Consider the following 18,846-nt stretch of genomic DNA (forward strand, 5'->3'; position numbering starts at 1 on the left):
TGTTGCCTTTATTCCTTTTTTATTGCCAAATAGTATTCCATTATACAGATACATGACATTTTATTTATCCATTCATGATACATTTTGATTGTTTCCAGTTTTAAGCTGGAAATACAAATAGTACTACTAAGAACATCTGTGTACAGTCTTTGTATGCACGTGTTTTTATTTCTCTAGCATAAATAAGTAAAAGTAGAATTACTGGGACAAGTGGTAAAACTGTATGACTTTCTGGGAAACTGTCAAACTATTTTCTGCAATGGCTATACCATTTAACATCCATACCACTAACATATGAGGATTCCAGGTGTTACTATATCAGTGCCAACACTTGGTACTGTCTACGTTTTTTAATGTAGCTATTCAAATAGCTCTGTACGAGTGACATCTCATTAATTTTTTGTGTTAATTTTGTATAGTGTAAGGTAAGGGTCTAAATTAACTTTTTGCAAATAAATACTCAACACAGCATTATTTCCTGAAAAAACTATGCTGACCTCCTTGAAATGCTTTAACATCTTCATCATAAATTGTACACTGGTGGTTGGTTCCTTTTTAATCCTCATATTATAGCCACAATATGCAAAGATCTTACTTGGAGGCCATTAAAAACAAACTGTTCATAATTACAAGGGTTTACTTCTGGCCTCTCAATTCTCTTCCACTGATCTATTTATCTATACTTTTCTTTTTTTGATAGCACTTAAATATGTGTAACTTTTAATTAATTTTCTCTACTTGACTAAACAATAAACTCAATAAAAACACTGTGTCTTTGCACCATTCTACACCAAGGTAAGCATAAAGCGTAGCAGAAAAACATTTAATAATAAATGGATCAACAGATGGATGAAAATAGCTATTAAAATTCCTATGAATCCAGTTTAATGCTTTAAAAATGGTAAATGTAATGTGCTGGTAATGAAACATTAAAGTCAATACTATCTCAAAATAGCTGGTGAATCTATATAATAAAAGAACTCACCACTGCCAAAATTTTTAGAAGGAAAACAGGTACAAATAGTTTCATCATCTTGAGAACGGGAAAGACTTTTTTAAATAGGACATGAAAAGCATTAATCACAAGAGAAAAACTAGCCAGAATTAGAAAAATTAGTCAGAAATTTCTACTCTTCAAAAGATGCCTTTAGCAAAGTGAAAAGGCAAGCCACAGAGTAGGAGAAGATCCAAGACATAGAAGTATCCCAACAAGGGACAAGGATATGGAATTTATAAACAATTTCTACTAATTGACAGAAAAACTACAGAAAACCCAATTAAAAAATAGTTAAAAATTCAAATCAGGTTTCATAAAAGGGCTATCAAAATAGCCTACAAAAACATGAAAATCATTCATTATTAATAAGCATGGAAATGTAAAATAAAATCATAATGAGATAATAAAATGAAGTATGTGAGTCAGATTCTAATGTCAGATTCTCCTAAATTTGGTCACACACATTTCCTATAATTCTATTCCTAAGAATATGCCCTCAAATGTTCAGGAATGAGTATATAAAAGCACAAAAAGACATGAACAAAATGCTCATACAAACCTTACTATCTACAAAAGGAAAAAACTGGAAACAACCCTAATATCTATCAACAGTGGACAGGATAAACGAATTGTGTTATTTTCACACAGGGTGCAAAGCAGTGCAAAAAGACTAAAGTAAAAACATGGAAAAATCTTAGACATGTGTCAAGTAAAAAAAGCCTGACCCAAATATTTTTATCTAAGTGGACTTCAAAAAGAGGTAAAACTAATTTATGGTGCTATAAGTCAGAAATGGATTACCTTTCTAAGAGAGCTGACTAGAGCCTCGGGAGAGCAGATATGTTCTCTATGTTCAGTTGCATATTAGTTATTAATACATAATATTATATGTATTTATTAAATTTCACTGCACTGTAAGTAAACATTTCATGCACCTTCTATTTCAGTGTATGAATATATTACAATCTGCTGTAAATTCCTTCCAAATCAAATGAATTTCAATGCTAAAAGTCAAAATTTAAACATTAAAGCTATTAGTTTAAGTTAGTTAAGAAAATACTTACCAAAAAAGAATTTGATTGCCACTGTATCTCTCATAGCGTGCTCTTGCAGACATTAATCTAACATATTAAAAAAAAAGTCAAAAATTTAAAACTATTTTATCTTCAATTTTGTTTTAAAAATAGTGTTATAATTGTATACTTCAGTAGACAATGATCGTATCTACCACTAACTTCTTCACTCAACTACAAGAATTTAGAAATAGGGACATCAAATGCAGTATTTTCGAAAACATCCATTGGATAATATTAAGTGGCAACAAATAAAATCTCTTATGTATATTCTATAACCTGCCAATTCACACTGCATAATTTTCCTTTTCTATTATGGAAAAATACACATTTGTCTGATTCACTACTGAATCATGTTAAGAAATTACTGGTAGAAGTGGGGCACCTGGGTGGCTCAGTCAGTTAAGCGTCCAACTACAGCTCGGGTCATGATCTCAGAGCTCGTGAGTTCGAGCCTCACGTTGGACTCTGTGCAGACAGTTCAGAGCCTGGAGCCAGCTTCAGATTCTGTGTCTCACTCTCTCTCTGTTCCTGCCATGCTCACACTCTGCCTCTCCCTCTCTCTCTCAAAAATAAATAAACATTAAAAAAAATTAAAAGAAAGAAAGAAATTACTGGTAGAGGGGCGCCTGGGTGGGTCAGTCGGTTGAGTGTCTCACTCTTAATTTTGGCTCAGGTCAGGGTCATGGGATCAAACCCCCTGCACTGGGCTCCAAGCCTGACATTCTCTCTTTCTATCTGCCCCCCTCTCACCCCTTCATGCTCTATCTTAAAAATAAAAATAAAAGAAATTACTGGCAGAAGCATACACACAAAGTCTGTTGAATACATAAACATTACAAAAATTCATTAAAAATGCTTTTAGTGTTACTAAATGCTCTAGTTTTCAGCACGCTTCTTCCATACATATGCTGACATCTGAATTACGTTATACATAAAATAGACAATAATAAACCCAGGGGCACCTGGGTGGCTCAGTTGGTTAAGCGTCAGCTCAGGTCATGGTTGACTTCCCCTCAGGTCATGATCTCAGTCTGTGACATCTCGGGCTCTGCACTAACAGTGTAGAGGCTCCTTGGGATTAGATCTCGGGCTCTGCACTAACAGTGTGGAGTCTCCTTGGGATTCTCTCTCTCTCTGCTCCTTCCCCCCCTTACACTCGGTCTCTCAATCTGTCTCAAAATAAATAAACAGTAAAGAGAGAAAGGGAGAAAGGGAGAAAGGGAGAGAGGGAGAGAGAGAGAGACACAGAAAGAGAGAGAGAAAGAGAGAAAGAGAGAAAAAGAGAGAAAGAAAAGAAAAGAAAAGAAAAGAAAAGAAAAGAAAAGAAAGAAAGAAAGAAAGAAAGAAAGAAAGAAAGAAAGAAAGAAAGAAAGAAAATAAACTCTAACAATTATATTTTAGCAATCTAATCTGGCCCTTAAACAGAAACTTAAAGAATGATCAGAAAAAGTAATGGATAAGCTGGTCATGGAAGGAAAACACACTCTAAATTTTGATATGTGAAGTTAAGTGCTTTGCAAAACTCAAAAGTGTTTTTATAAATATAACGACATAAGGTAGCAGGACAGAAAATTTATTTTACAGAGTAGGAAAATAAGGTTCAGAAAGTTTATGGGTCCTGTTCACAGGGGCTCATACCAAGTCGAGAGTCCTGATCTGTCCACTTTCATACACTACATCATACTTTGCCTATCCTAAACATATGACCTAATAAATATCAAAAAGAACTACAGAAAGTAAACAGCTTTGTTTTCACTGGCTAGCAAATACTGAACACTATGCTCTGCTTCAGGTAGTTATTCTCATGTTACCCTCAAAACACTGTAACAAAAATAATCTTATCGTCCCTATTTTACAGAAGACAAAACTATAGCTTACATGTTAAGATTTGCTCAAGGTTCCATAGTTAAGAAAAACTGTGATGAGAAAGCAGAAATTTCTATGCTTATCCTAAAAAAGCCCCCAAATCATGTGGCCCCTACAATGATCTATCCAAACTCATTTGAATAACTCCATAGCACAAGCTTTTAAAACACAGCATCGCACTTACCTAAGCTGATGTTCCCTGAGATTTGATAGTATTTCCATTCCATGAAGATAAGAATAAATAGTATTTAAATCCTGGTGAACAGAAAAAAAAAAAAAAAATTAGATTATTTTTCAAATATATCTTTCAAGATATCTTAACACCCCACAATTGTGATTTTAAGCAACCATTTATGACAGAACCGTTAACTATAGGAAGACTAATAAAATCTGAATTAAAATAAATCTGAAAAGATAAGAGTTACCTCTACTCATACAGGAACCTCCCTCCCCCTTCAGTAGGACAGACAGCCTGTACTCACACAATGCCAGAAATCAAAAACTCATTATTTCATATGAAAGTCTATTTCATTTCTAAACAGATGTAACCCTTCTTGCTCAATGACATCCAACTATTCAAAAGGAACTATTGTATCATCTGAAGTATTATAATTATTATTTTCTCCAGATAATGCAGTTTCAGTATTGGCAGATTCCAGATTTTTTTTTTTTTTTTTTTTTTTTTAAATTTTAGGCAGAGAGAGAGCAAGCAGGGGAGAGGGACACAGGGAAAGAGAGAGAGAATCTCAAGCAGGCTCCATACTCAGTGCAGAGTCCGACACAGGGCCCGATTCCACAACCCTGGGATCAAGACCTGAGTCAAAATCAAGAGTCAAGCACTCAACTCACTGAGCCACCCAGGCGCCCCTGCAGGTTCCAAATCTTTAAAAGTACCCTGGCTGACCTCCTGTAGACATGACCCAGTTTGTCAACATTCTTACTAAATATGACTTTCTAAAAAAATCTCTTTCTAAAGAGGCTCAAAGTGATTATTAATCAACAAATAAACAAACTATAAATAGTCCAGTGGGACAACCCTACTGCTCACTCTGTGAACAAGGAAGGGCACCTCTCTCTAGCCCTCAGATAACTAGCTACTGAAAGTCTGAGGATAATATAGTATAACCTCAGCTAAGAAGAAAGACAGATTAAAGGGAGAATGTGGGAGCAGTCCAAAGTCCTGACAGAATGGTGTACTTTACCACTTATGCAGAATTTTGGTGCACAGTGACTATAAACAACCTTAAATTTTCCTATATAAAACGTACCTCCTTATTTTCTCCTAAGAACAATGACTTTATACCAGGACAGACTGCTCCCAAACACAGACCTCAGACAACTTCTATTTTAATGGATTACTAAGAAAACATGGAGCCACTAAGTAAAACAGCAATAATCTTTGATTCCAAAAATTATAAGCAGCAATTAACCATAATGGAGTCAATGACCACACGTCTGTAAATCCTTGAGAAAATGGGAGTGAATTAGATTTTTATGTATAGATAAAGGATAAGTTCAAAGGAAAAACCCTAACAAATGAGGAAGGTCTATAAAATTCATGAAGACAGCAGACAGAGTAGTGATATGGTAAACTGTATTTCCAAAGATGGCTACAATGGTATTTCTTATCCTATAGGCTGTTTTGCAATAGGACCTTATCACTCCTTGCCCCCACCCCCCATCAAAAATTGTAATCTTACATGCCTTCCCCGTGGACCTGGTTGGTCCTGTGATTTGTTCTCATCAAAAGAAGTAAGGATGTGTAACTTCTAAGATTCAAGTGTCCTAAGACCCCCAGTGTTGTGAGGAAGCCCACTAACCTCATGGATAAACAAAGGCCACATGGAAGAGCACCAAGGCATCAGATATGTAAGCAAGGTCTTGAAACAGTGTAGCTACTAAATGAATGCAACTAAGAGAAAGATCCCAGTTGGCAGTTCTGTGAAGCAAAAGAACCAACCTCCCAGCCAGAACCTTCTGAACTGAGGTAATAAATAGCATTCCAGCAAAAGTCTGGCCCATAGTGAACTCACTGAGCCTACAGACCCATCTAATAGTCTCTCTTCACTATGTGTGTTTATGATTAAAATGCATGTACTTGTTAGTTAGAATAATCCCCACAATGGGTCCAGGACCTATGTGGTATAAGCAGTCACAGTGCAAAAAGCCAACAGGAAACCTCTGAAATTGCCCATTCTCCAGAACAAGATAGTAAATAAATGACAATATTGCTTCCAGAGAGGCAAAGGACAGCAAAGACTAGTGCCATCAGTAAAGACTTAGAGTATTTGGGGTGGGGGTCTATCTCATATTATCATCTTCACAAAAAAGATGTATATTTAAAAAATGACTGGATACTGCCAGAGACTTAACCAAATGCCAACCAATATTCTCAACATAACATAGTTGTTAGAACTTATTAAGCCTCGGGTATTGATTTGGTGACTATATTCTTTTCCATTTAAATTACAAAAACTTGGGGTGCCTGGGTGGTTCAGTCGGTTAAGCGTCTGACTTCAGCTCAGGTCACGATCTCATGGTTCGTGGGTTTGAGCCCCGTGTCGGGCTCTGTGCTGACAGCTCAGAGCCTGGAGCCTGCTTCAGATTCTGTGTCTCCCTCTCTCTCTGCCCCTCCCCGGCTCACACTCTCTTTCTCTCCCAAAAATAAATAAACATTAAAAAATAATAATTAATAAATAAATAAATAAATAACAAAAAATCATCAGAAACACTTTGCATTCATGTGGGACAACATTAACTTACGGTTTTTCCTTAGGACTATTTTAACTCTCTAATTCTCTACCATAATACAGTCTGAAAACATCTAGACCTTCTGACCCATTACAGAGATGATATCTTGCTGAATGGACAGAATGAACAAGAGAATAACCATGAGGAGGCTGGTACCCTGGAGTCTTTATAACATGTTAATACTCCAGAAAGTGGGCAATAAATTCTATGAGGAGGCAAAGGCCTACCACTTTTAGGTGTGCAGCGATCAGGGGCATTTCAGGACATCTCCTACTGACCAACTGTTGGGACTTCAACTTTAGGTCAACATAGACTAAGGGGGAATTGGACTTATCTTCCACCGTAAAGAACTAAAGATCAAAATGAATATACGATATACATTTTTCATGAGGTAAGACATCAGGAAACAAAAGACTTTAATATCTGACAGAGGACAAACGAAATGATTCATATAATGATGATACCTTACCGTCTGCTGGTATCTTTAGTTGTGGAGAAGGAGCTGGCAGTCTAGGGACAACAAAGTGGCTAGAGTTTGCAGAACACAAGACTGTTACACAGAAATAAATTATGTTCTGGAAACCTATAGAAGGTGTCCTTTGCGTCTTAAGTTGAGTACTGATCATCCTGTCATGCTCTTAACGACTGAACCAGCCACATGCTCTGGTTTCTTGCATAGTTTTTGTACCAATTACCTCTGAGACAGGCTTGAGGTATTATTACTAGGCGTGGTGTGCTGAAGATCAATAAAAGCTGACAGAGAAAGTAGAAACAAACAAACTTGACAGAGACAGGCTAAAAGTCTCACAGATATTTCTTGGTAGTAAAAAATGTAAATGCTAGATTCAAGGAGGAATTAATCTACAGTACTTGAAAGCTGCTCTACTGAGTCTGAAAGAGGTAAGTCATGACATTCCAGATCAGCAACACCAGAATGTGCCACCTGTTCTGTAACTAAAATAACATACTGCAGAAATTAACCAAGGCTATGAGAAGAACAAATATCAGCTCTGGATTAGGTAATAAAATAATGGGTTCCACTTGGGCAAAAAATGATGAGGCAGTAGTGATGACTCAGTATTTCGGAAAACAGATCAACCATACTCTCCAAGCCAGTTATGTGAATGAACATGAGCAAACTGAGGTGGGTGGTAACACTGCCATCATACAAGAAGGCAGCAATCTTTTTACACTCTTCAAACAATCCATACCTAACGCATTCATTGTAGGTACATTCTACTGGTTTTCAATATCATTTTTAAACGATATATTAATTCCTATTTGCAGCTCTGTATGAGGAATTAATGACCCTTTTATGTATACACTTAAAATTAAGAGGTCGCACCTTCCTCAATTTTGTGCCAACCAGTGGGCTGCTCCTAGAATAATCCCACCTTTCAATTCCGCTGACGGCCATTCTACACATGCTTAGAAACCCAAACAAAACTTAGAAAACTCAAACTGGAAGGCTTTTTGTTTCTTCAACTCTACAAATAACAAATTTCTTATCTATGATATGCTTAATTCGTCACACACTACTTTCAATACAACATCAATTATCTAAAACACTCATTAACCAAGATATTTTACTCATTATCTTTGTTACTTGGAAAGCAAGTCCATCCCTGGAATTTTAACAATGATAAATCTCTCAGGGTGGATCCTAAGGACAGTACAGATTCAATTTCAAGATACATATGTTCTGCAGCTACAGGTCTATATAATAAAAACTTATGGTGAAGAATCCTCTACAAATCAATGTTAGGCTGAAGACAGTGTGGTTAAAAACCTGGGAACCTGGAGACAGCCTTGGATTCAAATTACGCCTCTATCAGTAATCACATAACCTTTATTATCTGTACAATAGGAATGATTAACTCTCTCTGAATATAAAATGTTACATGTGTAGCACAGAGATGATGACATGGTAAACAGTTAACAAATGTTAGTACTATGCATTTATATAAAGGTTTGGATCATAAATTTATAAAACAAACACTAAATTACAGTCAGCAGACTATTAAAGCTATTTTGAATGTTTCTGACAATAGTGTCAAGTTAACAAGACCATGCATTAAACATAGAACTCTATCTCACTGGTTTTCTCACCCACAAAGGTATAAATATATTCTACAAAACGGCAATAAAGAGCTACACACACTTACCACACCTTGAGCCCAGTCCCTGCTATCTAAACACCATTTTCTAACATAAGAACCAGGGTTCCTTGGGTAAGTGACTGATTTCAGTACTGGAGCAAGGAAAGTACAAGCCTCGAACATCTTTTTGTGCCAGAGAGTTAAGAAATTACTTACAGACCAATGGGGTCACGTCAAAAGGACATAGTAGCAGACTTTGGAAGGGCTCCCACTGGCTAAATGTGGGGTAATCTAATAATCAAAGGGAATAATGACAATATTAAAAACACAAAAATAATCCCTGAAATCAGAGTGATTGTTTTTTAAAGGGGGAGGCCAGGGGAAGGTGGGGAAAGTTCTATACAGAATGCCAGCTAGTAACTGTGGGAGAAATATACAATTAGAAAATTATCACTTTGTAACAGCAAAGTAGTAGTTATTTAGGCAAAGATCATCAATGAATGCTAAAGTATTTGTCAAATACTGGCAAAAAACAATATATCCATACATTCTCAAAATATCACCTCAAAGATCACTTGTAACTTGCAGCACTGTACCTTTACAACAAAGAAATACAGGTAATCCAAATTAGCATCTGCCATAATAGAAAGAACTGATAATGTGTCTTCTGATGTGACAATATTTGAAGAACATCATGGGGCACCTGGCTGGCTCAGTCAGAAGAGCATATGACTTAGTCTCAGGGTTGTGAGTTCAAGCCCCAATTTACTTTCAAATGGCTTAGCAAAATAAAATTTATGCTAGAGAGATGGAGGTAAGATAAATATGGCAAAATATCACTCTGAATGAAGAGTATGTAATAAAGGATACTAAAAATAGGGAAGATACTACTCTTCCCATGTTTCTATAGTTTTGAAATTCTCAAAAAACAAAGATGGGGGTGGGCAAAATACAACTATGTCCTGCTTATTCACAGGGTGACAGACATTTCTAGCTTTCCTTAAATTTCAAGTCTTATTTAATTATCTACATTCTTTTTTTTCATTATCTTTTCCTGTGCATCCCCAATCATCACCATATTTTGACCAGTGTCCATGACACACTGCTCCCAAGAATGTTCTCTGGAAAAGCTTATCTCATTCCACCAGTTTATTAGAATGTAGTCTTACTATATATTCGGGTATACATTTGCTATAGCAGACTGGTAATTTTATTTTTAGATTAAAATACATTATATAGCTAATTACTTGAACATTAAGTTTTATTAATAAAAACTTTAACATTAAAAAATTATAGCCTGAAATTTTAATTTTTAGACCTGAAAATCCCAAATGATATGCTTAAACATTAGAACTCCAATAATTAATCTCTGAAATGATAATGCATCAAAAGATCAAGTATCTAATTACTTCTAAATTCAAACTTTAGGCTAAAATTCACTTTTTTGATCCCACTATATATTACACAATTGTCCAAGATATGCTAATTCAAAGTTTCACATGCACTTTTCAATCCTTATCTCTACACACATTTGTTTTACAGACTTTGCTGACATATTTATCATTCATTCACTCCTCCTCCTAAACTCTTTTCCTCCCACCCCTTCTATCATTTGGTCTTCTGTGGGTTCTTGTCCTAATGGAAAACATTTAGTAACAATTACAAACACAGAATGTGAAATTAGAAATCCCAGATTTGAATCCTGACTCTGTAGTCTCCTAGCTGTGTGCCTTTAGACAAATTTTTCTGTGACTCCCATCTTCCCATATGTAAAATGTGCACAGCACGTTGTTTCAGAGTGGTTTTGGAAGGATTAAAGGTGTATAAAGGTGTCTGTTTGGTTTTTTTTTTTAACAGTAACAGGCATCCAATAAGTACCCCAGCATATAAATCTTAGCCATTCTTATTGCTATTATTGCCTTTCTGCTCCAGAGGCTCCTGAGTCTCCATCACAGGCTTTACCTTCTTTTCCTATTCCGTTAAATGTTTATAAATGCTTCCATCACTGTGACATCCACCCTTTCTTCACTAGAGACTCTCTACCCTCCACATCCATAGTTGTAACTACCATATATATACCAATGACGCCAATATTTGTATTTCTAGCCCAGAGCTCTCTAGTAAAACTTAGAAACTACACATTCTAGAACATAATGAACCCATTCACCTGGGAGATCCATCAGCATCTCAAGTGTAATAAATGCAAAGCTAAACTCATTGTTTATATTCCTGGCTGGGTCTTCTTCCTAGGTTCCCTGATTTACATGATGCTCTCTTCTTTAGTCGCTCTGGCCAGAAATCTATCAATTCTATTTCATAAGTATCTCTGTTCACGATCCCACCTGGAGCAATTTTGAAATTTATTATTTCTCACTGGGTAACAGAAAACAGCCTTCTTGCATCTAAGTCTGACTGCCTGTAATCCATTCTTCATGGTCCTGCCAGAGTTAACTTTCTAAAAAGCATACAGAAACTCCTTAACAATGAGAAAGCAGTTCTTCACCAGATCTGGACCCTGGCCATGCCTCCAGGCTCATCTCTGTTACTACTTGTGTGCCCAGGCAACTTGCACCTTTGTGTTAAGATCATCTTGTGGCCTTGACAAATGCAGTTCTCTGTTCAGGAAACATAAACTGTCCCTTCTTCATCTAACATTTCCATATTCTCATCTATGCTCAAGGCAGCATTCCCTTTTCTAAGACAACAAGAATGACACCTGCCAACCCTTTACTTCTCCCTCCCAGAGTCCTCCTGTAAACTCCTGAGTGCCACCTTTTACAGCTATACAGTAGTTAACAGGGTATTTTAATTGTCTGTGTATTTGCCTATCTCCTCCCCTAATGAAAGAACTTTAATCTTTGACCCCTGGCATTTAAAAATAGTACTTAAAAAATATTTACCACACAAATATCCACTAGGCACTCCTCCTTAAAAATTATGTATTCAACTCTGCCTCAGTCATTTAAGGCAGGTATTAAGGCATAAATAATCCAAACTCCAGATGGTACCTGTTACACAACTCTTTTGTGTAAAAGAAAAAAAAAAATCTGTGATAAAGCATTTTATTATTAGTTGAATGCTCTTAAAAAGCCAAAATTGGGGGCACCCGGGTGGCTGAGTCAGTTAACCATCCATCTTCAGCTCAGGCAATGATCTCATAGTTTGTGAGTTCGAGCCCTGCATTGGGCTCTGTGCTGACAGCTCAGAGCCTGGAGCCTGCTTTGGATTCTGTGTCTCCCTATCTCTCTGCCCCTCCCCCACTCACACTTTTTGTCTCTCATTCTCTCTCTCAAAAAAAAAACTTTAAAAAAAAAGCCAAAACTGAATACACTAGTACCTGTTGAAAACAAAAATATAAGTTATCAAACAGAATGGTGTAAAAAATCACCAATACAGACATCAAACACACCTGTTTTCATTCTACATAAAACTTGAGAATTCTGAACTTCCATTACATTGATATCCTCCACTGAACTGACACAGCACCTTAAAATACTGCATACATCACAGGCAAGATAAAACAGTAACAATTTATTCAGGAAAATATTAGACATCTATGCAGATGATAAACAAAAGTTCAAAGCTTAAAATACGGCCTAAACTTCACTGTTCTGAGAAGTGGGGTGCTACTGAACTGAGGAAGTCACCAATGAATCATGTGACCTTGAGCAAGACATTTTACCTCTCAGAAGCTTAGTTCCTGGATCAGTATGCAACTCATTTCACTAGCTCTTGACCTCACCGGCTAAAGTATTTCTAAGAGTGCTATATATACATTCACAAATACTTGCTGGCAGTGATACTACTTTAGTTTTGTACTAAGTGTCCTGTCCAGTGAACCCCACTATCTCTGCCACATGACAAAGCCTAAAGCCTTCCAGATGCCAAAGCTTTAGTTTATGGCAAAGTAGTGGAGAGTGGAAAAACATCAAATAGGGGCTGCTCAGGCGTCCAGAATCTGTGGCTCGTTCACTTCTTATTTACAGCAATATCTCAGTTTAAATAGGCTGGTCCAAGGTTAAATCAAATAATGACTACAATGTTACAGAGCTCAGTCACTCCATCCCTTCCAAAGAACAGGACTTTGTCACACAGTCAAGCTCATCATGCCTGGATGCTCCTCCTTTCTGCAGAATTCTCTTGGGGAAGCTCCTCAGTCTCTCCGAAACAAAATCTTAGGGTGTCTCAACTCCTCATTGGCTACAGTTTTTTCTCTAGGTGGGAATCTCCAATACATGTAAAATGAGGTGCCCAGAAGAGATGTTGTCTAATAAAGGCCCCATCCAGATCTCTATTCCTTTTCTATCCAGTTGAATTTACAAATGAAGGCCAAAGGGCCCCAGAAGCATAAATAAATTCTTTTACTTCCAAAAAACCCTCTGAATGTGCATCTGCTGTAGAAAAGCACAAAAGAATCTTTGTTCTGCCACCCTCAGGGATGTGCACAGTGACTCACTCAAAAATGACTCCAAGTACAATGGCGCACTTTTGCCAATTCAGGAAAAACCTCTACAAGTCTACATTTAAAGATCACTATTCTAAATTCTGAAATGGATAAATAACTACAAGAATACTAAATTTTATCTTCTTACATTCCTAGCTCCCTCTTTGGCTTTTCTAATAAAAATTTGTGTTTTGTTTGTTTTTTTAAGCCTTTTTCTGATTGTAAAAAGGCAATTATATCAGCATCTAGCTAAGCATGAAATTTTTGCCCAGGAAAGTTTTACAGTCATCTGGTTGAAACTCTATGAGAAATTAAAACTGGTATTTATCTGTATTTCTCTGAAATTTCCTGCACATGTGTTTTTTGTTCGTGTGTGTGTGTGTGTTTTAAAACTAAACAAAAAAGGAGTTTCTATCTGTACTACTTATGATGAATTCCAAGGTAAAACAGTCTCTTCATGGCAACTGTACTTTACTCATGTTTTAATTAGAGGATATTAATAGCAAATGTTTGCCATTTTGGCCAAACTTCATCAGTCTTTTAATCCCAGCACTTCAAATATTAGACCAAAAGAAACCACCACTAGAAGAATAGGGGAACAGTAAGTATTTTTCACATTCCTTTTTTTGTAAGTTTATTTACTTTGAGATAGAGCACACACAGGAGCAGGGGAGGGGAAGAGAGAGAGAAAGAAAGAATCCCAAGCAGGTTCTGTGCTGTTAGCACAAAGCCCAATGCCAGCTCCATCTCACAAACTGTGAGATCATGACCTGGGCCGAAAGCAAGAGTCAAATGCTTAACCAACTGAGCCACCCAGGTGCCTCACATTGCTTTTCTTTTTAAAGTCATTTAAAAAATATCTGGAAACCTACTATGTACCAAGTATTGCATACTAGGCACTGGAACATTAAGATATCTTATTTTCAAGGAGCTTACAGACCAGCCAGAGAGACAAACATGCAAGTAATCATAACAAAGTAATTACTGTGGTGAAGGTGTCAAATATCCTGGGAACACTGAGGAGTGGAAAAGTGAGCAAACTGAATTTGCCAAGCCATCGGATGGCTTTCCACTAAGGAAATGGCAAGCTAGTACGTATGGCTACCATTTATTGAATGTTGATCACAGGCACGTTGCTAAATACTTTACATATATTATCTCATTTAGTCCACACAAAAACCCCAAAATGATATTCAGTCTTAAAAAAGTTAGGTAACTTGCCCAGGGTCACTCAAAGTCTCAGTGCTGGAACCCACACTTGACATAAGGCTTGTCCAAATCCAAAATTCCAGAGCTATAAATACTGCACCATACTTTCCCCTCTTGTGTAAAGCAAAGAGACAGGAGAATGTGACACAATGAACAATGCTTCTCACTGCTATCTATATATCACAACTACTTAAGAAGCTCTCTGTAAGTACTAATGCTTAACACTCCATTCCACAAGGTTCTAATTCAAGAAAAAAAGGGTGGGCATACGCATTCAAAAAAAATTACCTAAATTGAGAAATATACATAGCCTAAGTTGAGAAGTACAGTGTTAAGATATTTGTAAGTAGTTAAAAGGCCTATGTTTGGGGTGGGGGATGGTAAGGCTAGAGTGCCAGGTAAAAGATCATGGAGGACTTTATCTGTTTATACATATCACAAATGGTACTTGCTGCCTTCACTTTCTTGGGACTTATTTCCAGGATCCTTATTCATCAATCCAGTGAAATCATTCTGATAGACAAAATCCAAAGAATTTATCAGTCCTCACTTTTCTTGAACTCTCTACAGTATCTGACATTACTGATAAGGCTTTGATTTCTGTCTGTTTAATGCCCTCCTGTAGCAGCACTCTTCTGTTCTCCTCCTACCTCTTTAACAACTTATTTTCACTCTTTTGCAGTTTTCTTTTCCTTGTCCCATCCCTTTAACAGGAGAGCACCCAAAGGGGCTGTCCTACTCTCATTCTGCTTTTCATCCTGGTCATTCCTACCAATCTTATGACTTCACCTATAATCAACATGCTGTAGACTCTCATATCAACTCAGATCCACAGCCTGGTTTGATCTTAAGCTCAAAATTCTTAATGAGCATCCCTATTCTGTATCCCTTGCACAGAGTCTCAAACCCCTTCCAAAACTGAATCTCCTCCTACCCTAATTCTTCCCCTTAATGATGCACTCTTTTTAAAAAATTTTTTTTAAATGTTTACTTATTTTTGAGACAGAAAGAGTGTGAGCAGGGGAGGGGCAGAGAGAGAGGGAGACACAGAATCCGAAGAAGGCTCCAGGCTGTGAGCTGTGACCACAGAGCTCAACGTGGGACTTGAATTCACAAGTGTGAGATCATGACCTGAGCCAAAGTCAGACACACACCTGACTGAGCCACCCAAGTGCCCCAATAATGCACTCTTAAACATGCAGTTACCCAAATCAAGAATCTAGAAATGATCTAAACTTCTGCTTTGCTCTTGCACCCAGCCAAAACCTGTTCCCAACAAGCAGAAGACAGGAAGGTTTTGCCAGACTTAACCTGGTGCTATTAGAAAGGCTTGAGAGGAACCTAAGGGCAGGGTATATTTTGGCCTTCAAATGCAACTTCTGGGGCTGAGAAACACCTGTCTCCAAAGTAGGTCTGAACAGTGTGAGGCAGACAATTCAAAAGGGTAGCCAAAAGATGAGTTAAGATACAAAGGAGAGACAGGTGTAGATCAAAGAAACCACCAAGAGAGGAGGTACAAAGTTCAGTCCAGAGATAAAACACAAAAATACAAGGTAGCTTCATAGTCCTCTTGGTTGCTGGAAAACAGGCAGAACAAATTTATGGTAAAAGATGTGACAACAGTGCTTTCCTCTTGGAAAGGGCATTGATTGGAAGGGGCAAAGGGGCAGTTTCTGAAGTGGTGGTAATATTCTATACTTTGATTTCAGTGATACCTAAATATATATGTAAAAATTAAGCTGGCAATATACTTACAGTATATGGACTTTACCGTACGTGTATTATAGTCAATTTCAAACTTCGAAGAAAAAAAAAAAAGCCAGTTAACGCTTTGGGCCAATTCTACCTCCTCACTATCTCATTATCCCATATGCTACTACCTTATCTCACACTTGAACTACTTCATTTGTTTCCTATAACCAGGACCCGAGCTCCTGGTTTCCCTGTTATCCTGGTAAAATCACTGAAGGTCTTATCTTTCATTCAAAAGAGTAGGCTGTTTTGGACAAAATGTTGCATGTTCACCCTACCTATAAGCCTTCCTGCCTTTGTTATAGCACCGTACTTCCTCCCCAATACATCTTCTACAATGCCCAAAGTAATCTTTGTAAAGCTTATCTTCAGGCTCTAAACCCTCCAATGTTTCTCCTTTATTCATAAAATCAAGTTCAAATCCCTAAAATGATCCAACCCAGCTAGTATATCCAGCTTCAACATTTAACATCCAGCACCATGTACCACAACCCACAACCAATATGTGATGTTTTGCAACCTTTATTCATTATCACATCCTTTCCAAAGTACATTTTTAGGCATTTTTCCTAAATGGTGCCCCCACTCTAAATCAAATATTAAGGAATGAAATTCTGTCAGGGAGAACTTAGTTTTAGAACGCTACAAGCCACAGTAAGATTTTTTTCACTATGCCCCTAAGAAATAATTTTTGTCCCTTTGGGGATGATATCACCCCAATGAGGAATGCATGTTAATAGAGAGGGTTCTTATTCTACCCATATACTTTGCCTTTGCTGTTGTTCCTCTCTGCCTGGAAAGACCTCCCTTCTGGATATCATACAGACAGCTATTCACAGTGTTTAAGATTCAATTAACTGCTCCTCAAAGCTTTTCCTCTCCCACTTGCAATCCAAAGTATCCTATCCATACCTCTGTCACTAATAACCTTAACATTTTACTGATGTTTTCATGACTGTCTCTTAAGTCATTGAAAAACAGGGACTATATCCAATTTCTTTCTACAACCTTGGCTTTTAGTATTGTGTCTGACATATTTATTAAAGGAAAGGATAAATTAGTTATTACCTAGTTGATATAACCACACAACTCAGCTTATCTCAGACAGTCCCTCTTTAACCTGTTATTGACATAAACATTAATAATGCCTCAAAATAATGTGGATAACTTATATTGCTAATTTACCTAAGCATGGTAATTCTAAGCAAGACTGAAACATGATTAGATGTAAGTATTAAAAAGAATATCGTACAGTCACCTGGGTGGCTCAGTCAGTTGAGCATCCTACTATTGATTTCAACCTAGGTCATGGTCTCGTGGGTCGTGGGATGGAGCTTCAATGGTGACAGAGCAGACAGAGCCTGCTTGGGATTCTCTTTCCCTCTCCCTCTGCCCCTCCCCTGCTCATGGATATGCTCTCTCTCTAAAAATAAACACTTAAAAAAAAAAAAAAGAACACTATAGCAGTGATATAATAAAAAAATGACTCAAAATACTCAGAGGTAAAATTAAATGAGTGCCTGAACTAGGGTAACAGAGCAGGGGAAAAGAAGGTAGATATTCAGGACATAAAATTAACAAGGTTTAAAGGCCAGTTGGATACAGAGAAGATTAGCAGGGGGAATCAAGAGTGAAAATATGAATTTCTACACTGAGCAAATGGAGCAGTCACCAACAGAATATTAAAAAGGAATGATGAGTTTTCAATTTAGGACTAGTGACTGAAGAACCTGGAGGACAATTTAGTAGTTAGATATATGGATCCGAAGCACATAAAAGGTGGTTAAGATGGACCAGGTATCAGCACATAAATATTAACTAAAGCCAAGCTACTGAATGGCTTCCCAGGAGGTACAAAATCAGCAGTTCTAATTGACAGAAACTATTATCTATTTAACATGAAGACCACACAAAATTCTAAATTTTGTTTTAACACATTTATCCATTATTTAGTACATGCAAAGCATGATATTAAACACTAACAAAAAGAAACCCTAAGAGAGTTAAGGAACTAACTCTGAGGTAAAATGAAAGGTTACAGACAAAGACTGATGCTGGATACAGACTGAGCTGAGGAAAAGCCAAATTCAAGGCTTTAATTTTGACTGTAGTATCTTTAACTTTGGTGTAAAGACTCAAAATGAGTACCTTAACAGCTTTCATTGATTTAGAGCACTAAGCTTTGCAGAGTACTTAAGTCTAAAATTTACCATTAAAAAAAAAAAAAAAATCTCTGTGATGTGGAAATCAGAGAACTAGCTAAGGAAAGACAATGTGCTGTGAAGCTGGAACTACAAAGTAGGAGAAATAGCCAGAAAAGTAAAAACTGTTAGAACGCATTCTAAGTGGTATACTTTTAAAACACATTTCCACATTCAATGTCTGGGTCACTAAGATTAAGATGATAGTTTCATGTAAGGACAACAGATGATGGTTCAAAATAAAGGGAATACTAGTTCTGTCCCAGAAACACACAGTAGACTTCTTTACTCATTAACTACACAATGCAAACAACTGACTACAAGATTATAAGGCAGTCATTCTTATCTATTTGTGTATTTTTTTCATAATGCTTTGCACCCACTAGGAATTCACAAAAATAACCTGTATGAATTTTATACCCTTCTATTATACACTTCATTGGTTTGGCTT

At 36.9% G+C, this 18,846-nt stretch overlaps 1 protein-coding gene across 8 annotated transcripts in view; it reads right to left on the minus strand.

Annotated features, from left to right (window-relative positions):
- The window catches only part of RAPGEF6 (Rap guanine nucleotide exchange factor 6), a 188,009-nt gene that overhangs the window by 165,169 nt on the left and 3,994 nt on the right, over positions 1 to 18,846 (minus strand). For 6 of the 8 annotated variants that reach the window (XM_053220563.1, XM_015067414.3, XM_015067412.3 and 3 more), the window contains exons 2-3: positions 4,124 to 4,194; positions 2,062 to 2,118 (exon numbers count right to left, since the gene is read on the minus strand). In XM_053220563.1, the coding sequence (XP_053076538.1) occupies positions 2,062 to 2,118; positions 4,124 to 4,194 (128 nt within the window). Of the gene's footprint in view, positions 1 to 2,061; positions 2,119 to 4,123; positions 4,195 to 18,846 lie in introns of those variants that run through there. The other 2 variants (XM_053220571.1, XM_053220576.1) reach the window with 2 other exon arrangements.

The sequence above is a fragment of the Acinonyx jubatus genome, chromosome A1 (assembly GCF_027475565.1).
Source record: "Acinonyx jubatus isolate Ajub_Pintada_27869175 chromosome A1, VMU_Ajub_asm_v1.0, whole genome shotgun sequence".
NCBI lineage: Eukaryota > Metazoa > Chordata > Mammalia > Carnivora > Felidae > Acinonyx > Acinonyx jubatus.